This window comes from Bos grunniens, chromosome 6 (assembly GCF_055505025.1).
Source record: "Bos grunniens cultivar Pamir isolate PY7600 chromosome 6, Bosgru_T2T1.0, whole genome shotgun sequence".
NCBI lineage: Eukaryota > Metazoa > Chordata > Mammalia > Artiodactyla > Bovidae > Bos > Bos grunniens.
Window position 1 is genome coordinate 38,110 of NC_141170.1, and position 17,311 is coordinate 55,420.

General features: G+C 46.6%; 1 protein-coding gene across 5 annotated transcripts in view; it reads left to right on the forward strand.

Moving 5' to 3' along the window:
- The window catches only part of PIGG (phosphatidylinositol glycan anchor biosynthesis class G (EMM blood group)), a 42,699-nt gene that overhangs the window by 2,176 nt on the left and 23,212 nt on the right, over window positions 1–17,311 (forward strand). For 3 of the 5 annotated variants that reach the window (XM_086404373.1, XM_086404371.1, XM_086404372.1), the window contains exons 3-6: window positions 5,829–6,038; window positions 7,240–7,428; window positions 8,600–8,741; window positions 15,884–16,096. In XM_086404373.1, the coding sequence (XP_086260499.1) occupies window positions 5,829–6,038; window positions 7,240–7,428; window positions 8,600–8,741; window positions 15,884–16,096 (754 nt within the window). Of the gene's footprint in view, window positions 1–5,828; window positions 6,039–7,239; window positions 7,429–8,599; window positions 8,742–11,032; window positions 11,360–15,883; window positions 16,097–17,311 lie in introns of those variants that run through there. The other 2 variants (XM_086404375.1, XM_086404374.1) reach the window with 1 other exon arrangement.

Genomic DNA, 17,311 nt, shown 5'->3' on the forward strand with positions numbered 1-17,311 from the left:
GAGAGTGATGGGCAGTGGCAGAGGCCCCCTCTAGTTAGGTTGCTCAGGAACAGCTTCTCAGTGAGCAGTCATTCTGCTGAAGAGTCCCGTGGAAGCTGAAAGAAAGGCATCCAGGCTCATGACCATCAGGATCACTGATTCTCTGTCTGTCCTGTCAGCAGAAGTGTGGAAGGAACTCATTCCTCTGTCATTTTGATAGGAAAAGTGTCATTAGGAATCTGGGCGGTTTTGTAAGGAAAAGTATCTGAGCATGCCTGCTCTAGGTTCTGTTCAGTCCTGCATATCGACCAGTGTGGTCCTCCTTTCTCCAGGTTGCTTCATTTCACCAAACCAGTGTTTTGTGTTGGGTCCTTGTAGGTTCTTGTTCCTCATTCTTCACCAGTGAGGAAATAGTATACAGGAACTCCATCCTGGAGTTAGGGGTTTACAGCTCTGGAATTGATAGGATCAGGTAAGGCACACATAAAGAGTGTGTCCCCTGCCCTGCTTCCACTAAGGGAAGGGACTTAGTTCATCTGGAGGTGCTGATACAATTGTCATGAAACACAGTTTTAAAATTTCAAGACTGATGTCTCTAGTGAAAAGTGAAAATGAAGTTGCTCAGTCGTGTCCGACTCTTTGTGACCCCATGGACTGTAGCCTACCAGGCTCCTCTGTCCATGGGATTTTCCAGGCAAGAGTACTGGAGTGGGGTGCCATTTCCTTCTCCAGGGGATCTTCCTGACCCAGAGATTGAACCCAGGTCTTCTGCCTTGCAGGCAGACGCTTTACTGTCTGAGCCACCAGGGAAGTTCCTAGTAGCATGTTCAAACTCTATTCTGTGTTAAGATTATACAGTAAGTGAAAGTAAAAGTAGCTCAGTCGTGTCTGACTCTTTTTGACTCCATGGACCATACAGTCCATGGACTTCTCTAGGCCAGAATACTCGAGTGGGTAGCCTTTCCCTTCTTCAGGGGATCTTCCCAACCCAGGAATCAAACCAGGATCTCCTGCATTGCAGGTGGATTCTTTAGGAACTGAGCTATCAGGGAAGCCAAGATTATACAGTAACTTACTTCTATAACAATGTAACTAACTCATGAATGCCTTTCCTTTTGGGGGAATTTGTAGTTGTCATAATGAGCAGTTACCACTGGCTGCAGCATGCCCGTGGTGCAGGCACTGTTTTCTGCCCTCTGACCACAGCCCATGGGCAAGGCTCCGTGACGTCGGCGCCACTCTCTTTGTTTCCTGGATGAGGAAGCAGGATTTAAGTGGTGAAAATCTCACAGCTGACATTAGAAACCGAGCATGAGCCTGTGCTTGTCTGCTTCCAGAATCTCTGCTGGTCACACGTGTTCTCAGTGACACTGCAGAATGAGGTGGCCAGGCCAGATTCTCTTTCAGTCGTCCCTGCAGAGCCCTCCTTAATTCTCAGAAGACAAGAAACTACTGCTCCCAAGACCACAGCAGCCCCGGGAAGGCCTCCAAGGGGCTGACAGAAGGGCGCTCACTCAAAGTTCCAAGGCTCTCAGCTGTAACTCGGTTGCTGCCTGCGTGTGTCCTGGGTTGAAGGGGATACCAGCTAGTCCCGCCCTTCTTGAAAATGTCAGTGTGAGCTCAGACTAGTGGGGGGAGGAGGAGGGAAGTGTCTTATGAAAGCCCAGAGGGAGGGATGGACAGATTCGACCCTAAGTGGTAGAAGACATCATAAACAAAAGTCAACTGACGATAAAGGAGGGAAATCATTTACAGTTAACACAGCAAACAAGATGTAAATCCCATAGTATGTCAGGAAGATCTGGTCAGAGGCAACAGTGTGGTGGCAGCTGGACAAAGGATGTAAAGAATCCACAGGAAGAGACTGAAAGGGAGAGAGTCTTACCTCTGCTAGTAATCAGCTCAAAGGCGCCTATACAGTCTGTCTAGCACACTGTAGACACCGAAAGGCTGATGATAACACTCTTCACAAGAAATGAGGCGAACAGATCTCTTTACACTGTTCATGTGACTGAATTAGACTCAGCCTGGACTACTCCCACCCTCGTCCAGTCTGCTATGATCTCAGCCTGTAAAACCCTTGCCAGCACCTCTTCTCACCCAGAACCTGTCTGAACAGATAGGTCGCTCTGCTCCACTCCCAGCAACCCCCAGCGGCTCACACTGTGCCTCCTAACTCAGGCCTCAGGGTGCGTGGTCCTGCCTTTGTTCTCTCTTCAGCCTCATCTAAGCCCGTTTCCCTATCCTGTGTCTTTTATCCAGCAGATCACAGGTTCCCCACGGGTGCCACCCCCTTTCACGGTGGGGTTTTCACAGTTTGCTGTGTTTCACTCTGGAAAGCCCCACTTTGCCTCACCTAGACGACACTATGCCTTCACACCACAGCTCCAATGGCACTTCCAAACTGGAAGCTTTTTAAAAGCAGTGGTCATTAAATCAGTCTTGGATAAATATACTGTACCTCCAAACTCTGGAGTACTGTAGCTGTTTAAGAAAAAAAAAAAAAGGTGAAATACCTGTATGCTTCCTGCAGAAAGATTTAAGTGAAAAAAGCAAGTTGCAGAATTATTTATATAGTTACCATTTTGATAAAATGTATACTTTATATATTTGTGATTATATACATACAGAACAAAAGGATGAAAAGATATTCATCCAAAGTAACTGGTTGCCTTTAGAGAGCAGATTTTTCAGATGAAAAGGTCAAGTTTTAAAAAATAACCTCATTGAGACAGAGTTTTCATACAGTACAGTATAACATAATTTGATGAGCTTTAACAGCTGTATACATCTGTGTGACTCCCACCTCAGCTCTGGGTTCTGATCCCCGTCCCAGGAGTGGTGGCGGTTGTCACTGTTGTTTTGGTGGCTTGCTGAAGCTGGTTCTAGAGTCTGTTTCTCATGAGATCCTGAGATGTACACTCACAGATGTCTGCTCTTGTTTGTTTTTTTAAAGCTAGTCTTCCTGAGGGGCAGCCAGGTGAGCATGGCTGAGTGATGACCCAATGACTGGTCAGAGGTTGTGCTTAAACACACATGTGATGTGGCCTCTGCCCTCGGCAAAGGGACCGGTGTGTGGTTTGGGCCACACACTCATCTTCAGTCAGTTTATGCATCTCCCTAACTTACTATCTGTCTGAGCAAGTCTCAAACAGCTGGAAGGAACAGATAGCTCTCTCAGTTATCCGAACAGTGCTCTCTGTTCTCTCCTGGGTGTACCCTCACCCCATGTATGCACGCAGCCTTCCAGATTCCAGGATTGTGTGGGAGCTCACAGAGGTCTGCAGCAATCATCCCATACCCCAGACTCCATTTCTGCGTTTTCTGTTCTGTGTTTCTACAACCAGCATTGACGCCTCAGAGAGCCATGATGGCCTTCCCTGTTTTCAGTTTGTCCCTGGCATGGGACTTTTCGATGGAGCGCCGAATTGGGTGGGCCCCTCCTGGTACTCATGGCTAAGTGTGCGAGAGGGGAACTTGTTTTTCAGTCACTAAGTCATGCCTGACTCTTTTCAACCCCGTGGACTGGAACACACCAGGCTCATCTGTCCATGACTATTTCCCAGGGTTTGCTCAGATGCATGTCTGTTGAGTCAGTGATGCTATCTAACCATCTCATCCTCTGCTGCCCCCTTCTCCTTTTGCCTTCAATCTTTCCCAGCATCAGTCTTTTCTAATGAGTTGGCTCTTTGCATCAGGTGGCCAAAGTGTTGGAGCTTCAGCATCAGTCCTTCCAGCAAATATTCAGGTTGATTTCCTTTAGACTGGTCTGATCTCCTTGCAGTCCAAGGGACTCTCAGAAGTCTTCTCCAGCACCACAGTTCGAAAGCATTCTTCGGCTCTCAGTCTTCTTTATGGTCCAACTCTCATATCCATACAGGACTACTGGAAAAACCATAGCTCTGACTATATGGGCCTTTGTTGGCAAAGTCACTGTCTGCAGTGATTTTGGAGCCCAAGAAAATAAAATCTACCACTATGTACAGTTTTTCCCCTTCTATTTGCCGTAAAGTGATGGGACCAGATGCCATGATCTTAGTTTTTTTAATGTTGAATTTCAAGCCAGCTTTTTCACTCTCTTTCTCCTTCATCAAGAGGCTCTTTAGTTCCTCTTCACTTTCTGCCATTAGAGTGATATCATCTGCATATTTGAGGTTACTGATATTTTTCCTGGCAGTCTTGATTCCAGCTTGTGATTCATCCAGTCGGGCATTTCACATGAGGTACTCTACATAGAAGTTAAATAAGCAGGTGACAATATATAGCCTTGGCGTACTCCTTTCCCAATTTTGAACCAGTCCAGGTTTCTCAGAAGGCTGGTAAGGTGGTACTCTCATCTCTTTAAGAATTTTCAACAGTTTTTTGTGATCCACACAGTCAAAGTCTTTCGTGTACTCAGTAAAGGAGGAGATGGGGTTTTTTTGTGTTTGCTTTTGTTTTTTGGTTTGTTTGTTTGTTTTCAGAATTCTCTTGCTTTTCTCCATGATCCAGTGATTGTTGGCAATTTGATCTCTGGTTCCTCTGCCTTCTTTAAACCCAGCCTGTACATCTGGAAGTTCTCAGCTCATGTACTGCTGAAGGCTAGCTTGAAGGATTGTGAGTATAACCTTGCTAGCATGTGAAATGAACACAATTGTGCAGTAGTTTGAACATTCTTTGGCATTGCCCTTCTTTGGGATTGGGATGAAAACTGACCCTTTCTAGTCCTATGGCCACTGCTGAGTTTTCCAAATTTGCAGGCATATTGAGTGCAGCACTTTAACAACATCATCTTTTAGGATTTTAAATAGCTCAGCTGGAATTCTGTCACCTCAGCCCATGATAAAACACCACAAGTACTCACAGCTTCTACTGGAATTTGAAAGTTTGTTTTGAACAAGAACGTTTCAGTGTGTATATCCTTACTGAGTTTTTAAAGTCCTGTAGTGGTTGTTTTTGACAGTTATATCCAGATTTATCGTTGCTCTTGGGGGAGAGGATTTGCCAAGTTCCTCACTCTCCAAGTCCAAGATTAATTCATTTTTGTTAATTTGCTGATAGAGAGGTCTTGGCAGAATTGTTACACTGTTCACATTGTCCAGATTCCTATTTATTTTTTATCACACAGGTCCCTGGATGCCAGTGTTGTGGGTTGCAAGCTCACTCCAGATCCCAAAGACCCGTGACCCATTTAGACTCTGCTCAACTGCAGGGGTGGGGTGGGGGAGTGATTGACTTAATTCTGTATCAGAAAGTTGTGAGGACATGTTACACCCACCCACTTTTTCAATAATTATGGTGTGTTGGCGGTGGGTTGGTGGCGGCGGGGGGGGGGAATGTGTCCTACCAGCATCCCTGGGCCAGTTTACTGTGAGATAATTCTTGTTTAGAGGCTGCTTTCCTCCCTGGGTGAGTGGGAAGCTATTCTTTCTCAGGGGTGAACAATAGAATTGCTGGATTTTCGGGTCAGGAGTTTGCTTGTTGCATGAAGCAGATCTGAAGCTTAGGTGAGAACCAGTCAGTGGGTTTGGATATACAGAGTTCTTCCCGCCCTTTGCCATCTGCTTCAGTTCTTAAAATCCATCACTGCCTTTTTGACCACAGCTATCATCTGGCTACCCCACAGCCGCCTCCTTTATCCTCTCATTAACTGAAATATGGTCAGTTCTTCACTACTTAGTTTGCTGGTTTTTCTCAGAATCTGTGCCCTGCTTTGTCTTAACACTGACCCAGCCTTCAGTACTGGGGTCACTTTAGCTTTATGCTTGCCTCCTTCAGTCATCAAGTCATTTCTGTCCCTGATCACCACACCACACTTGGACACCATGGGCAGATTCCATGGACTGACTCCTGAGCGCTCCCTCCTACAGGCGTTGCTGACAGGGAGCCTCCCTGGCTTCATCGATGTCGTCAGGAACCTCAATTCTCCTACGTTGATGGAAGACAATGTGATCACACGAGCCAAAGCTGCTGGGAAAAGAATCATCTTTTATGGAGATGAAACATGGGTGAAATTATTTCCAAAGCATTTTGTGGAATATGATGGAACAACCTCTTTTTTTGTATCAGATTATACAGAGGTTAGTTTTTAAGAAAAATATATCCAATGAGACAGCCTGGTACCCTGTTCTTAGCAAGGGGCAACATTGCGTTGTATGTGGCTTTTATTAATACAATAAGAATAGTATGGAGAGATTGAAAAACTTGTTCCTTCCCATTATCAGCTCCAAGCCAGAAATATAAACCCTGACACAGGTGTGAGCTTAGTTCTCTGACCCTAAAGCCCAGATGGATACCTGTCAATGGGTACCAACAGTCAGGAAGGGCTTCCCAGGAGGAGTCCCTCAGCCTGAGTTTGACAGCATCTGTGCATGGCAGAGCCCGAGGTCTCCATGGTCTGCCAGGGATCATGCCTCACAGCTGTTTTATGGGGTTGGCAGCATGAGTGTGCTGGGTGAGCCTGGTCCCAAGAGGCATCGACCCCGGGCTGGGTGTGCAGCCTCCAAAGAGGAAAAGGGCATAATTAGACCCACAGTGAGAAAGCTGGCCCTTGGGGCAGAGGCACCACAAGTCTGAGCTGGCGTTGGATGGGTCCATTTGCTTGGCCTTATGGAGTGTCTGCTTCACTGAAGGTGACCTGTATAGACACAGCAGTTACTGCCCTTCCTGCGTATGACCACTCAAAAGTACTTCTCTTCATGGTAGATTCTTCAGTGGAAGGGAGAAAGGCCATCTGAGGAGTCAGGGCTCTCCAGGCTAATGGGTCTGTCGGGGGCTGTTTGAGTGGGAACCACTGAGTGTGTGTCTCTTTCCTCCCTGAATAGCATTCTTACAGGACACACATGCCCTCAGCTTCACTCCGCTGGTTTCTTGAACCCTGGGCATTGTTCTGTCTTACCCAACTGCCCTTAGCCTTTAGTTGCCTCGTAATGACCTGGTACCTGTTGAACTTGGTCATCTGGTCAGCTTTAGTTTATGCTCCAGTAGTGATCTTACAGAATTGTTCTGTCAGAACAACCCTTGTGCATTTAAATTATAATATGTTGTGTTCATAACTTAGAGACATAGAAATATTAATGAAAGCTTGATCTAATGCAAACATTTTTTAAGACAGTTTTTATTTTGGAGGTTTGTTTTGTTTTGTGGTCTTTGCAAACTCCCACGATTCTGAGTACCTAAAAAAAACCACTAGATTTGAAAATAACCATGTCACTTTTCATTGAAGAGTAAACACAAAGGAAATTAGGGAAGCTATTGATATGTGCTTTTTTCCCTTTAAAGGTGGATAATAATGTTACAAGGCATTTGGATAAAGTACTAAAAAGGCAGGATTGGGATATGTTAATCCTGCACTACCTCGGGCTGGACCACATCGGCCACATTTCTGGGCCCAGCAGCCCCCTGGTTGGGCACAAGCTCAGTGAGATGGACAGCATCCTGATGAAGATCCACACCGCACTGCTGGCAGAGGTGAGCCTGTCAAGGTGCCAGTGTTTCCTGGGGGAAGTGGAGCTTCCGAAGTGAACTCAGGCGACCTTGCGTGAGCTTCATGCCCACCAGCACTCAGGCAACCTTCACCTACAGTAGCACCTGCCATGTGCTGGGCGCTGTACCCAGCAGCCCTGCCGAAGAGTGGCTCTTAGTATCTCCACCTGTTCATCCAGATAATTTCTCCTGAATGCCTTGTGTCACTGTGCCTGTACAGACACTTGAGGAGCTTAGCCTCTAGCCAGGAGGGAACACAGGGAGCGTAATCAGTGAGTCAGAGGTGTCCCAGACAGAAGTTGATACTGTAGCAGAACATAGGGCGGGAGGAGTGTACATGTGAGAGAAAGGCCAAAAGTTTAAACTGCATGATCAGAGCAGTCTTTGAGGACATGTGAGTGGTGAGCAGAGGCTTGAAGCAGGTGGGAGTGCCAGTAAGCCATGTATGAAGGTATGTTCCAGGCAGAGAAGCAGCACGGGCAATTTGGAGCCTGTCAGGTCCGTCCCAGGGGCAGCAGGAGCCACCGGCCAGAGCCCTAGGGGCAGAGGGCAGCTGTGTGTGACAGATAAGAAGACTGCCCTGTGCTCTGTGACCTCCATTTAATCCCGTTTGTCTTACTTAAGACAGTACTGTTGTTAGTTTTGGGGGTTTTTTTGGCCGTGTGTGGCATCTTAGTTACCTGACCACGGATCATACCCAAGCCCCCTGCAGTGGAAGGGCAGAGTCCTAACCACTGGACTGCCAGAAAGTGAAAGTGAAGGTCGCCTAGTCGTGTCCGACTCTTTGTGACCCCATGGACTATTCAGTCCACAGAATTCTCCAGGCCAGAATACTGGAGTGGGCAGCCTTTCCCTTCTCCAGGGGATCTTCCCAACCCAGGGATCGAACCCAGGTCTCCACATTGCAGGCAGATTCTTTACCAGCTGAGCCCCCAGGGAAGCCCCTGGACTGCCAGTGGAGTCCCTGTTTATGACATTACTTGACCTTGACCCTTTAATCTGTAAGTTCATAGATTAGAAAAAATAATAACAGTAACTCATTTAGAAAGAGCTACTATTTACAAAGCAAAGCTGAAATCTGAAGTAGTTTTCTTAACAAGATCATGTGTTCTCCCCAGTCTGGGTACAGTTGAAATGCCTTCCCTTTGCCTCACAGGAGAGAGATCCTCTGTTGCCCAGTCTGCTGGTTCTCTGTGGTGATCATGGCATGTCTGAAGCTGGAGGCCATGGAGCCTCTTCCATGGAGGAAGTAAACACTGCTCTGGTCTTGGTTAGCTCTGCATTCGAAAGGAAGCCTGGTGAGATTTGGGTGTTTAACAGTTTAAACCTGTACTTTATTTCTTTGTTTTCTATACTTTGATTTTAATTTTAAAAATCATTTTTAGAACCTGTGTAAGTTTGAAAAACCCTGAATAATGAGAATGAAAATTAATGGGGCAGGACCCGTCAGGATTTGGAGTTTATGTTTCCTGCCCTGATTCCTAAAATACAGATGTTCCTTTTGTGAATTGTGTGGTATGAATGTCACTGCCTGGAAATCTAAATAATAAAAAGTGCCAGAGGCTTAGGGACATCTGAACTGCATGTATGAATTGAGAGAAACATAAAAAATTAAACTTAAGAAAAAGAATCTATTATTTGAGACTATCTTGAATAGATAGCAATGTCAGCTAGAGTCGTAGGGCCAGTCAGAGTAGAACTGTCTGAGAGCCCATTGTCAGCATTGCGACACACCTCAGCTCTCCAACCCAGGCACACCGGCCCCTCACTCAGCACAGGCCTGCACAAGACCCCTGCCGCCTCCCTTTAGGACATGCAGGCCATCAGCTCACGGCTGTTTCCACGCTGGACACTGGTACTTTTCAGCACCATTGGCCCTGCTGACCCCTGGTCCTGGAACTTCCCACCTGTTTGGGTCCCCTCCACCTCTCACTCTGCTGTCCAGTCCTCCTGGCTGGCTCAGCAACCTTGCCCTAGCCTTTTTTCTGGACTGCCTCTGTTTGATCCTGCGTTTACCCCTGAGATGATCGCATGCTCTTCCATGGTTTTAAGTGCCATGAATGGGCTCACACCTGTTGGATTTATCCTCCAGCTGTGCCTCTTTCTCGCCCTCCAAACTGTCAGCCCCACTTCCTACTGACGCCCTCTTGGATCTCCCACAGGGAGAGCAGATGAGACCCCCGCACCTGCACTCGGCCCTCCCTGTGTCCCCATCAGCGGATGGTGCCATTCACACAGTTCTTCAGGTTGGAAACCTGGATGTCTGCCTTGGTCTGCCCTCTCCCTGCTCCTCACCTGTGCCAGTCTGTCCCAGGCTCCCAGACATACCACCTTTTAGAAGCTGAACCTCGGATAAAGTAAAAACCCCACATGAGGCTTCTTGCCTCCCTCACAGCCTTGTCTGGAGGCACATCCCCATTCCTCATCGTATCCTGGCCTCTCCCACACGTCCTCCAGGTGTTAAGCTCTTCCTCACATGCCCTGACCCGTCCTCCTCAGCCCCTCAGCCTGCTCATACGCTCGTCCTTGGTCACCTGCCCTGAGGTCGTCTCTCACAGCACTCGTCCACTCCACCATCATCCTTATCATGGTTTATAATCACAGAATGAACTGTGTGACTCGTGAACATCCGCCTTCTCGCTGTGAGCTAGAGTGGGGCAGGGCCAGGTCTGTTTTATGCATCACTGTGTGCCTTGGGCCTCAGCATTGCCTGGTGTTTAATGGGTGCTGAAAATATTGAATGAATGAATCTTCCACTTGAGCCGGGACCGGCTGGGGAAGAAGCTCCACCCGTTTCCTTTTGTCTGTTTACAGCACTACCTCCTGTTAGACGTCTGACTCCAAAGGCATCAGGTATTGGCTCCCCTGAGCCTTTACTGGGTGCCCAGCTGGAGCCTGCCTTCCAGTGAGTGTGCACAGCACCCACGGGAGCACTGGCCTCCGACACAGGCACACCCAGAGCAGGGTCCCGTGGGGCTTGTCTACCTCAGTGAGAGCCCCGGGCCAGATGCACCCTCTGCATCCGTCTGTCCACCCATCCTGCAGACGACACTGAGCACCCGCAGTCAGCTGGGCGCTGTGCTGGCACTGTAGACAGGGAGCTTATAGTCTGAGGAAGAGCAGGGACAGGGAGGCTGGCCTGTTGTCATTAATATTATAGGAATCTTAGGGTTATTTTTAACTTAACTGCTGATGTTTCATGGCTCAGATGGGCATTTAAGGATATCCTCCCTGGGAGGTCTGACACGTCTTTAGGAAGGGCCAGGGTGGCTGTGCCTAGGGACTGCCTGCGTGGGCTGCTCACATGGCTGACCTCAGTGCCCACAGTAAGCTCTTCCTTGTTTTGTTGACTTGTTTGTTTGCTTTGAGAGTAGTTATAGTCTGTGTTCTTATCAAGCTTATTTTTTGAGCCAGGACTCCACACCTGCCGATTAGTTCATTCAGAGTTGGTTAGCCATCGTTAGTGTCAATTTTGGGATATAGCGTCACCTCTTTACTGGTCACCTCCACTTCCTCCAACCCACTATCATCCCCATCCTCAGCCACCACCAAACACTAATCTTCCTGTCTCTACAGATTTGCCTTTTCTGGACATTCCATACAAATAGAGCCCTGTAATAAATGGTCTTATGTGACTGTGGTGCTGCAGAAGACTCTTGAGAGTCCCTTGGACTGCAAGAAGATCAAACCAGTCAATCTTAAAGGAAATCAACCCTGAATATTCATTGGAAGGACTGATGCTGAAGCTCCAATACTTTGGTCACCTGATGGGAAGAGCCAGCTCACTGGAAAAGACCCCGATGCTGGGAAGGATTGAGGGCAGGAGAAAGGTGCAACAGAGGATGAGATGGTTTGATGGCATCACCAATTCAATGGACATGAACTTGGGCAAACTCCGGGAAATGGTGAGGGACAGGTAAGCCTGGTGTGCTGCAGTCCATGGGGTCACAAAGAATCGGACACTACTTGGCAACTGAACAAAACAACAACAATAAATGGTCTTGTGTGACCAACTTCTTTTACTGGGGTAATGTTTTCCAGGTTCATTCATCCTGTAGCAGGTGTCAGGACTTCATTCCTTTCTTTTGCTGAATAGTATTCCATTGTATATATGTTCTACATTTGTTTATCCACCCATCAACTGATAGATGTTTGGGTTGTTTCCACTTTTTGGAAACATGGCATGCCATTTCTATATGTTGTAGGCTGACAATGTATATATATGGTTTGATACATACATACATACAGTTTTATATAATTGTTTTGGAATTTAAGAGAAAAATACATTTTATGCTATCTTTTATGCAGTCCATGGAGTCGCTAAGAGTCAGACATGACTGAGCGACTTTACTTTCACTTTTCACTTTCATGCATTGGAGAAGAAAATGGCAACCCACTCCAGTGTTCTTGCCTGGAGAATCCCAGGGACGGGGGAGCCTGGTGGGCTGCCATGTACGGGGTCGCACAGAGTCGGACACGACTGAAGCGACTTAGCAGCAGCATAACTATATAGTTACCTTTACTGATACTCTTTACCTTTTTTTTTTAAGTGGATCCAGGTTACCATCTGGAGTCAATAGCTTTCAGTGTGAAGAACTTCCTTTAGTATTTCTTGTAAGGCAGGTTTATTGTTGTTCAGTGGCTAAGTCGTGTCCCACTCTTTGTGACCCCATAGACTGCAGTACGGAGAAGGAAATGGCAACCCACTCCAGTATTCTTGCCTTGAGAATCCCAGGGACAGAGGAGCCTGGTGGGCTGCCGTCTACAGGGTCGCACAGAGTCGGACACGACTGAAGCGACTTTACAGTAGCGGCAGACTGCAGCACACCAGGCTTCCCTGTTGTTCAGTATCTCCCCAAGTTTGCTCAAACTCATGTCCATTGATTTGGTGATGCCATGCAACTTTCTAATCCTCTGCTACCCTCTTCTCCTTTTGCCTTCAATCTTTCCAAACATCAGGGTCTTTTCTAATGAGTTGGCTCTTTGCATCAGGTAGCCAAAGTGTTGGAGCTTCAGCATCAGTCCTTCCAATGAATGTTCAAGGTTGATTTCTTTTAGGATTGACTGATTTGATCTCCTTACGGTCCAAGGAACTCTCAAGAGTCATCTCCAGCACCACAGTTCAAAAGCATCAATTCTTTGGCACTCAGCCTTTATGGTCCACCTCTCACATACGTATATGACTACTGGAAAAACTGTAGCTTTGACTGTGTGGGTCTTTGTAGGCAAAGTGATGTCTTTGCTTTTTAATACACTGTCTAGGTTTGTCATAGCTTCCTTCCAAGGAGTAAGCACCTTTTTAATTTCGTGGCTGCAGTCACCATCCACAGTGATTTTAGAGCCCAAGAAAATAAAATCCACTTTTTCCTCATCTATTTACCATGAACTGATGGGACCATAGGCCATGATCTTAGTTTTTTGAGTCCTGAGTTTGTTAATAATGAGTTGTCTGTTTTGCTTTTTTCATCTCAGGATGTCTTCATTTCCCCTTGCTTTCTGAAAGGCGGTTTTGCTGGGTATAGCATTCTGGTTCTTTCAGCTCTTTGCACATGCTGTCCTCCTGCCTTCTGGCCTCTGTGGTTCTGATGAGAAATCAACCATTAATCTAATTAGTTTCACTTCACTCCTTGTAGTTTGTATTTGTCCAACTTGGAGTTCATTGAGCTTCTTGGATGTGTAAATTAATGTTTCTTGTCAAATTTGGGAGATTTTCTGTTTCTCAGATTGTATAATTGTTTATTGTATAATTATTTAATTTTTATCAGTCTGTCTTTGCTGATTCTTCTGCCAGTTGAAAATCTGCTATTGAGCCTTCATAGTAAATTTTTCATTTCAGTTATACTTCTCACCTTCAAAGTTTCCATCTAATTCCTAACCGTTTATTGATAACCTCTGAAGGATGGGACCCTGCCATCATACCTGCCTTTACTACCTCCCTAGGCAAGGAGATCTGCCTGTTCCCTGTAGTTCTTTGACCACATTTGCAGTGACTGCTTGGAAGACTTTGTCTGTTAACTCTGACATATGGACCCTTCCCAAGATGCTTGTACAGCCTGCTTTTTTTTTCTCTCTCTTTCAGCTATACTTTCCTGTTTCTTTGCATAATTGCATGTAGTTTTTGATGAAAACCAAACATTAAATGCTATATTGCAGTAACTCTAGCCCTCCTCACAGGGCCTGTTGTCATTGTTTTATTTTTGTTGTTCAGTTGCTCAGTCGTGTCTGAGTCTTTGTGACCCCATGGACTGCAGCACGCCAGGCTTCCCTGTCCTTCACCATCTTCTGGAGCTTGCTCAAACTCATGTCCATTGAGTCAATGATGCCATCCCACCATCTCATCCTCTGTCGTCCCCTTCACCTCCTGCCTTCAAACTCTCAACTTCAGGGTCTTTTCTAATGAGTCAGCTCTTTGCATTAGGTGGCCAAAGTATTGGAGCTTTAGCTTTAGTATCAGCCTGTCCAATGAACATACAGGGCTGATCTCCTTTAGGATTGACTGGTTTGATCTCCTTGCAGTCCAAGGGGCTCTCAAGAGTCTTCTCCAACACCACAGTTCAAAGCATCAATTCTTCTGCACTCAGCTTTCTTTGTAGTCCAACTCTCATATCCATACATGACTACTGGAAAAACCATAGCTTTGACTAGGCGGACCTTTGTCAGCATAGTAATGTCTCTGTTTTTTAATATGCTATCTAGGTTTGTCATAGCTTTTCTTCCAAGGAGCAAGCGTCTTTTAATTTCGTGGCTGCAATTACCATCTGCAGTGATTTTGAAGCCCCAAAAAATAAAGTCTCTCACCGTTTCCATTGTTTCCCCATCTATTTGCCACGAAGTGATGGGACCAGATGCCATGATCTTAGTTTTTTGAATGTTGAGTTTTAAACCAGCTTTTTCATGCTTCTCTTTCACACTCATCAAGAGGTTGTTAGGGCTTGCCTGGTGGCTCAGGGGTTAAAGTATCTGCCTGCAAGGCAGGTTCAATTGACACAGGTTCGATCCCTGGGTCAGGAAGATCCCTTGGGGAAGGAAATGGCAACCCACTCCAGCATTCTCACCTGGAGAATCCCATGGATGGAGAATGCTGGTAGGCTACAGTCCACAGGGTCGCAAAGAGTCGGACACGACTGAGCGACTTCACTTTCACTTTTGCTTTCTGCCATAAGGGTAGTGTCATCTGCATATCTGAGATTATTGACATTTCTCCCGACAATCTCGATTCCAGCTTGTACTTAATCAGCCCAGCATATAAGTTAAATAAGCAAGGTGACAATATATAGCCTTGATGTACTCCTTTCCCAATTTGGAACCAGTCTGCTGTTCCATGTCTGGTCCTAACTGTTGTTTCTTGACTTGCATACAGGTTTCTCAGGAGGCAGGTAAGGTGGTCTGGTATTCTCATCTCTAAGAATTTTCCACAGTTTGTTGTGATCCACGCAGTCAAGGACTTTGGCATAATCAATGAAGCAGCTGTTTTTTTCTGGAATTCTCTTGCTTTTTCTATGATCCAGCAGATGTTGGCAATTTGATCTCTGGTTCCTCTACCTTTTCTAAATCCAGCTTGAACATCTGGAAGTTCTTGGTTCATGTACTGTTGAAGCCTAGCTTGGTTGATTTATTGAGTACTTTGACTAGACCGCTCCAGTGAAACCTTGACCCCCACACATGCAATCTCTGCCATCATCCCTGTGAGGGCACTGCAGCCTGGGAATTGGCGGAGCCAGCAGAGCTCTATGATGGTCACTTTCCATGGTGACCCTGAAATGTTGCCTCTCTTGCTGTCAGACCCACCCAGCTGTTGGCTCCACTTACTGCAGGCTGACTGCACCCTCGTTTTTGACAGTTGATAATCAGTGTTCTCCGTGGTCCGATCTCATCACATTTGGGCAACTTTGCAAGAGTCTTTCTCAAGGCCAGTCTTTAAGGTTGTTCTGATACCAGGGGAGCCCTTCTTGGCTAATACACTTGCAGCTGGCCTGTGGTTCAGCTTGTTGCTCTCAGGAAGCTGCCAGCTTCCTCTTAGTTACTTATCTCCAAAACCTCCATAGTTTTCAAGAGCACCCTTAGGCTTGAATTGCTCACATTCTTCTTAAAATAATTTCAGTTGTTGTTGACATGTCTCTAGGTCTCCTCTGACTTACAAGTCTCCATCCCCATCCTGTTTTATCGTGATTATTTGTTGAAGAATTTGGTTAGTTGTCCTGTGGAGTCTCTTTCTGCATTGTCTGTTAACATGTCCTCTGTTCACCTGGTAAATCCCACCTGACCTGGAGGCATGAGTAGATTCAGATCCTGTGGTTTTGATTGTTTTAGGCCAGGTTGTGGTTAGTAGGAAGCACACAGGGTGATTTGATTAACATTACTTGTAGAAGGTCAGATTTAAGAATGACTACCATCACACATGTCCTAGAGCCTGTCACCTAAACCGTTTTCTTTTTTCTAGGTGATGTCAGACATCCAACACGCGTTCAACAGACTGACTTGGCTGCAACACTCTCAATAGGCCTGGGTCTGCCGATTCCGAAGAGCAACACTGGCAGTCTTATGTTCCCAGTTGTAGAAGGAAGACCGATGCGGGAACAGCTGAGGTTCTTACATTTAAATACAGTACAGCTTAGCAAGTTGTTGCAGGAGAATGTTCCATCATACAACAAAGGTAAGCCAGTTAGCAGCTGCCAGTATGTGCATCCTGCTGTATGCTTGCGTGGTGCTGGGTGTTGTCCTGCTGCTCCCGTGATGGGCACTGCAGTGGTCCTTGTGTGTTACTTCTTATTAGTCAGTTCTTCGCATCAGGTGGCCAAAGTATTGGAGCTTCAGCTTCAGCATCATTCCTTCCAGTGAATATTCAGGACTGATTTCCTTTAGGATGGACTGGTTGGGTCTCCTTGCAGTCCAAGGGACTCTCAAGAGTCTTCTCCAACACCACAGTTCACAAGCATCAGTTCTGCGGTGCTCAGCTTTCTTTATGGTCCAACTCTGTCATCCATACATGACCACTGGAAAAACAGTAGCTTTGACTAGACAGACCTTTGTTGGCAAAGTTATGTTTCTGCTTTTTAATATGCTGTCTAGGTTGGTCATAGATTTTCTTCCAAGGAGCAAGGGGCAAAAATCGCATTTAGAATCAAACCCCATATCTGCCAGAGGCGCTTGGAGGGCTCAGACAAAACCTTGGGTGCACCAGGACCGAGAGACCCCACAGAGACTGAGCCAGACCTTCTTTTGAGTGCGTCTCCTGTGGAGGCATGGATCAGCAGTGGCCTGCCGCAGGGGCAGGGGCTCTGACCACAGCAGATGTGGGTCATGGAGCATGTGGCATAAGCCCTGTTGGAGGAGGTCGCCATTGGCCCCACTATAGAGCTGCCTAGCAGACGACCCACAGCTGCAGAACAATTATACCAAAGAAATGCTCGCACTGTTAAGAAAGTTCTAGGACCTACGACAGGTTTCCCAACCTGGGGATCTAGCAAAGGGACTGAGAACGCCCAGGGAATTTGACTTTGGGGGCCAGTACAATTTGATTACAGAACTTGCACAGGACTGGGGAAACAGACTCTTGGCACAAACAAAACCTTGTGTGTACCAGGAGCAAGGACGAAGGAACAATGGCCCCACAAGAGACTGAGCCAGCCCTATCTGTGAGTGTGCAGGAGTCTCCGGGAGAGGCCTGGTCTGCTGCAGGGTCAGGGCGCTGAATACAACAGTGGTACACAAATCCTTTTGAAGGAGGTCTTCATTATCTTCATTCAGTCAGTTCAGTTCAGTTCAGTCGCTCAGTTGTGTTCGACTCTTTGTGACCCCATGGACTGCAGCATGCCAGGCCTCTCTGCCCATCACCAACTCCCAGAGTTTACTCAAACTCATTTCCATC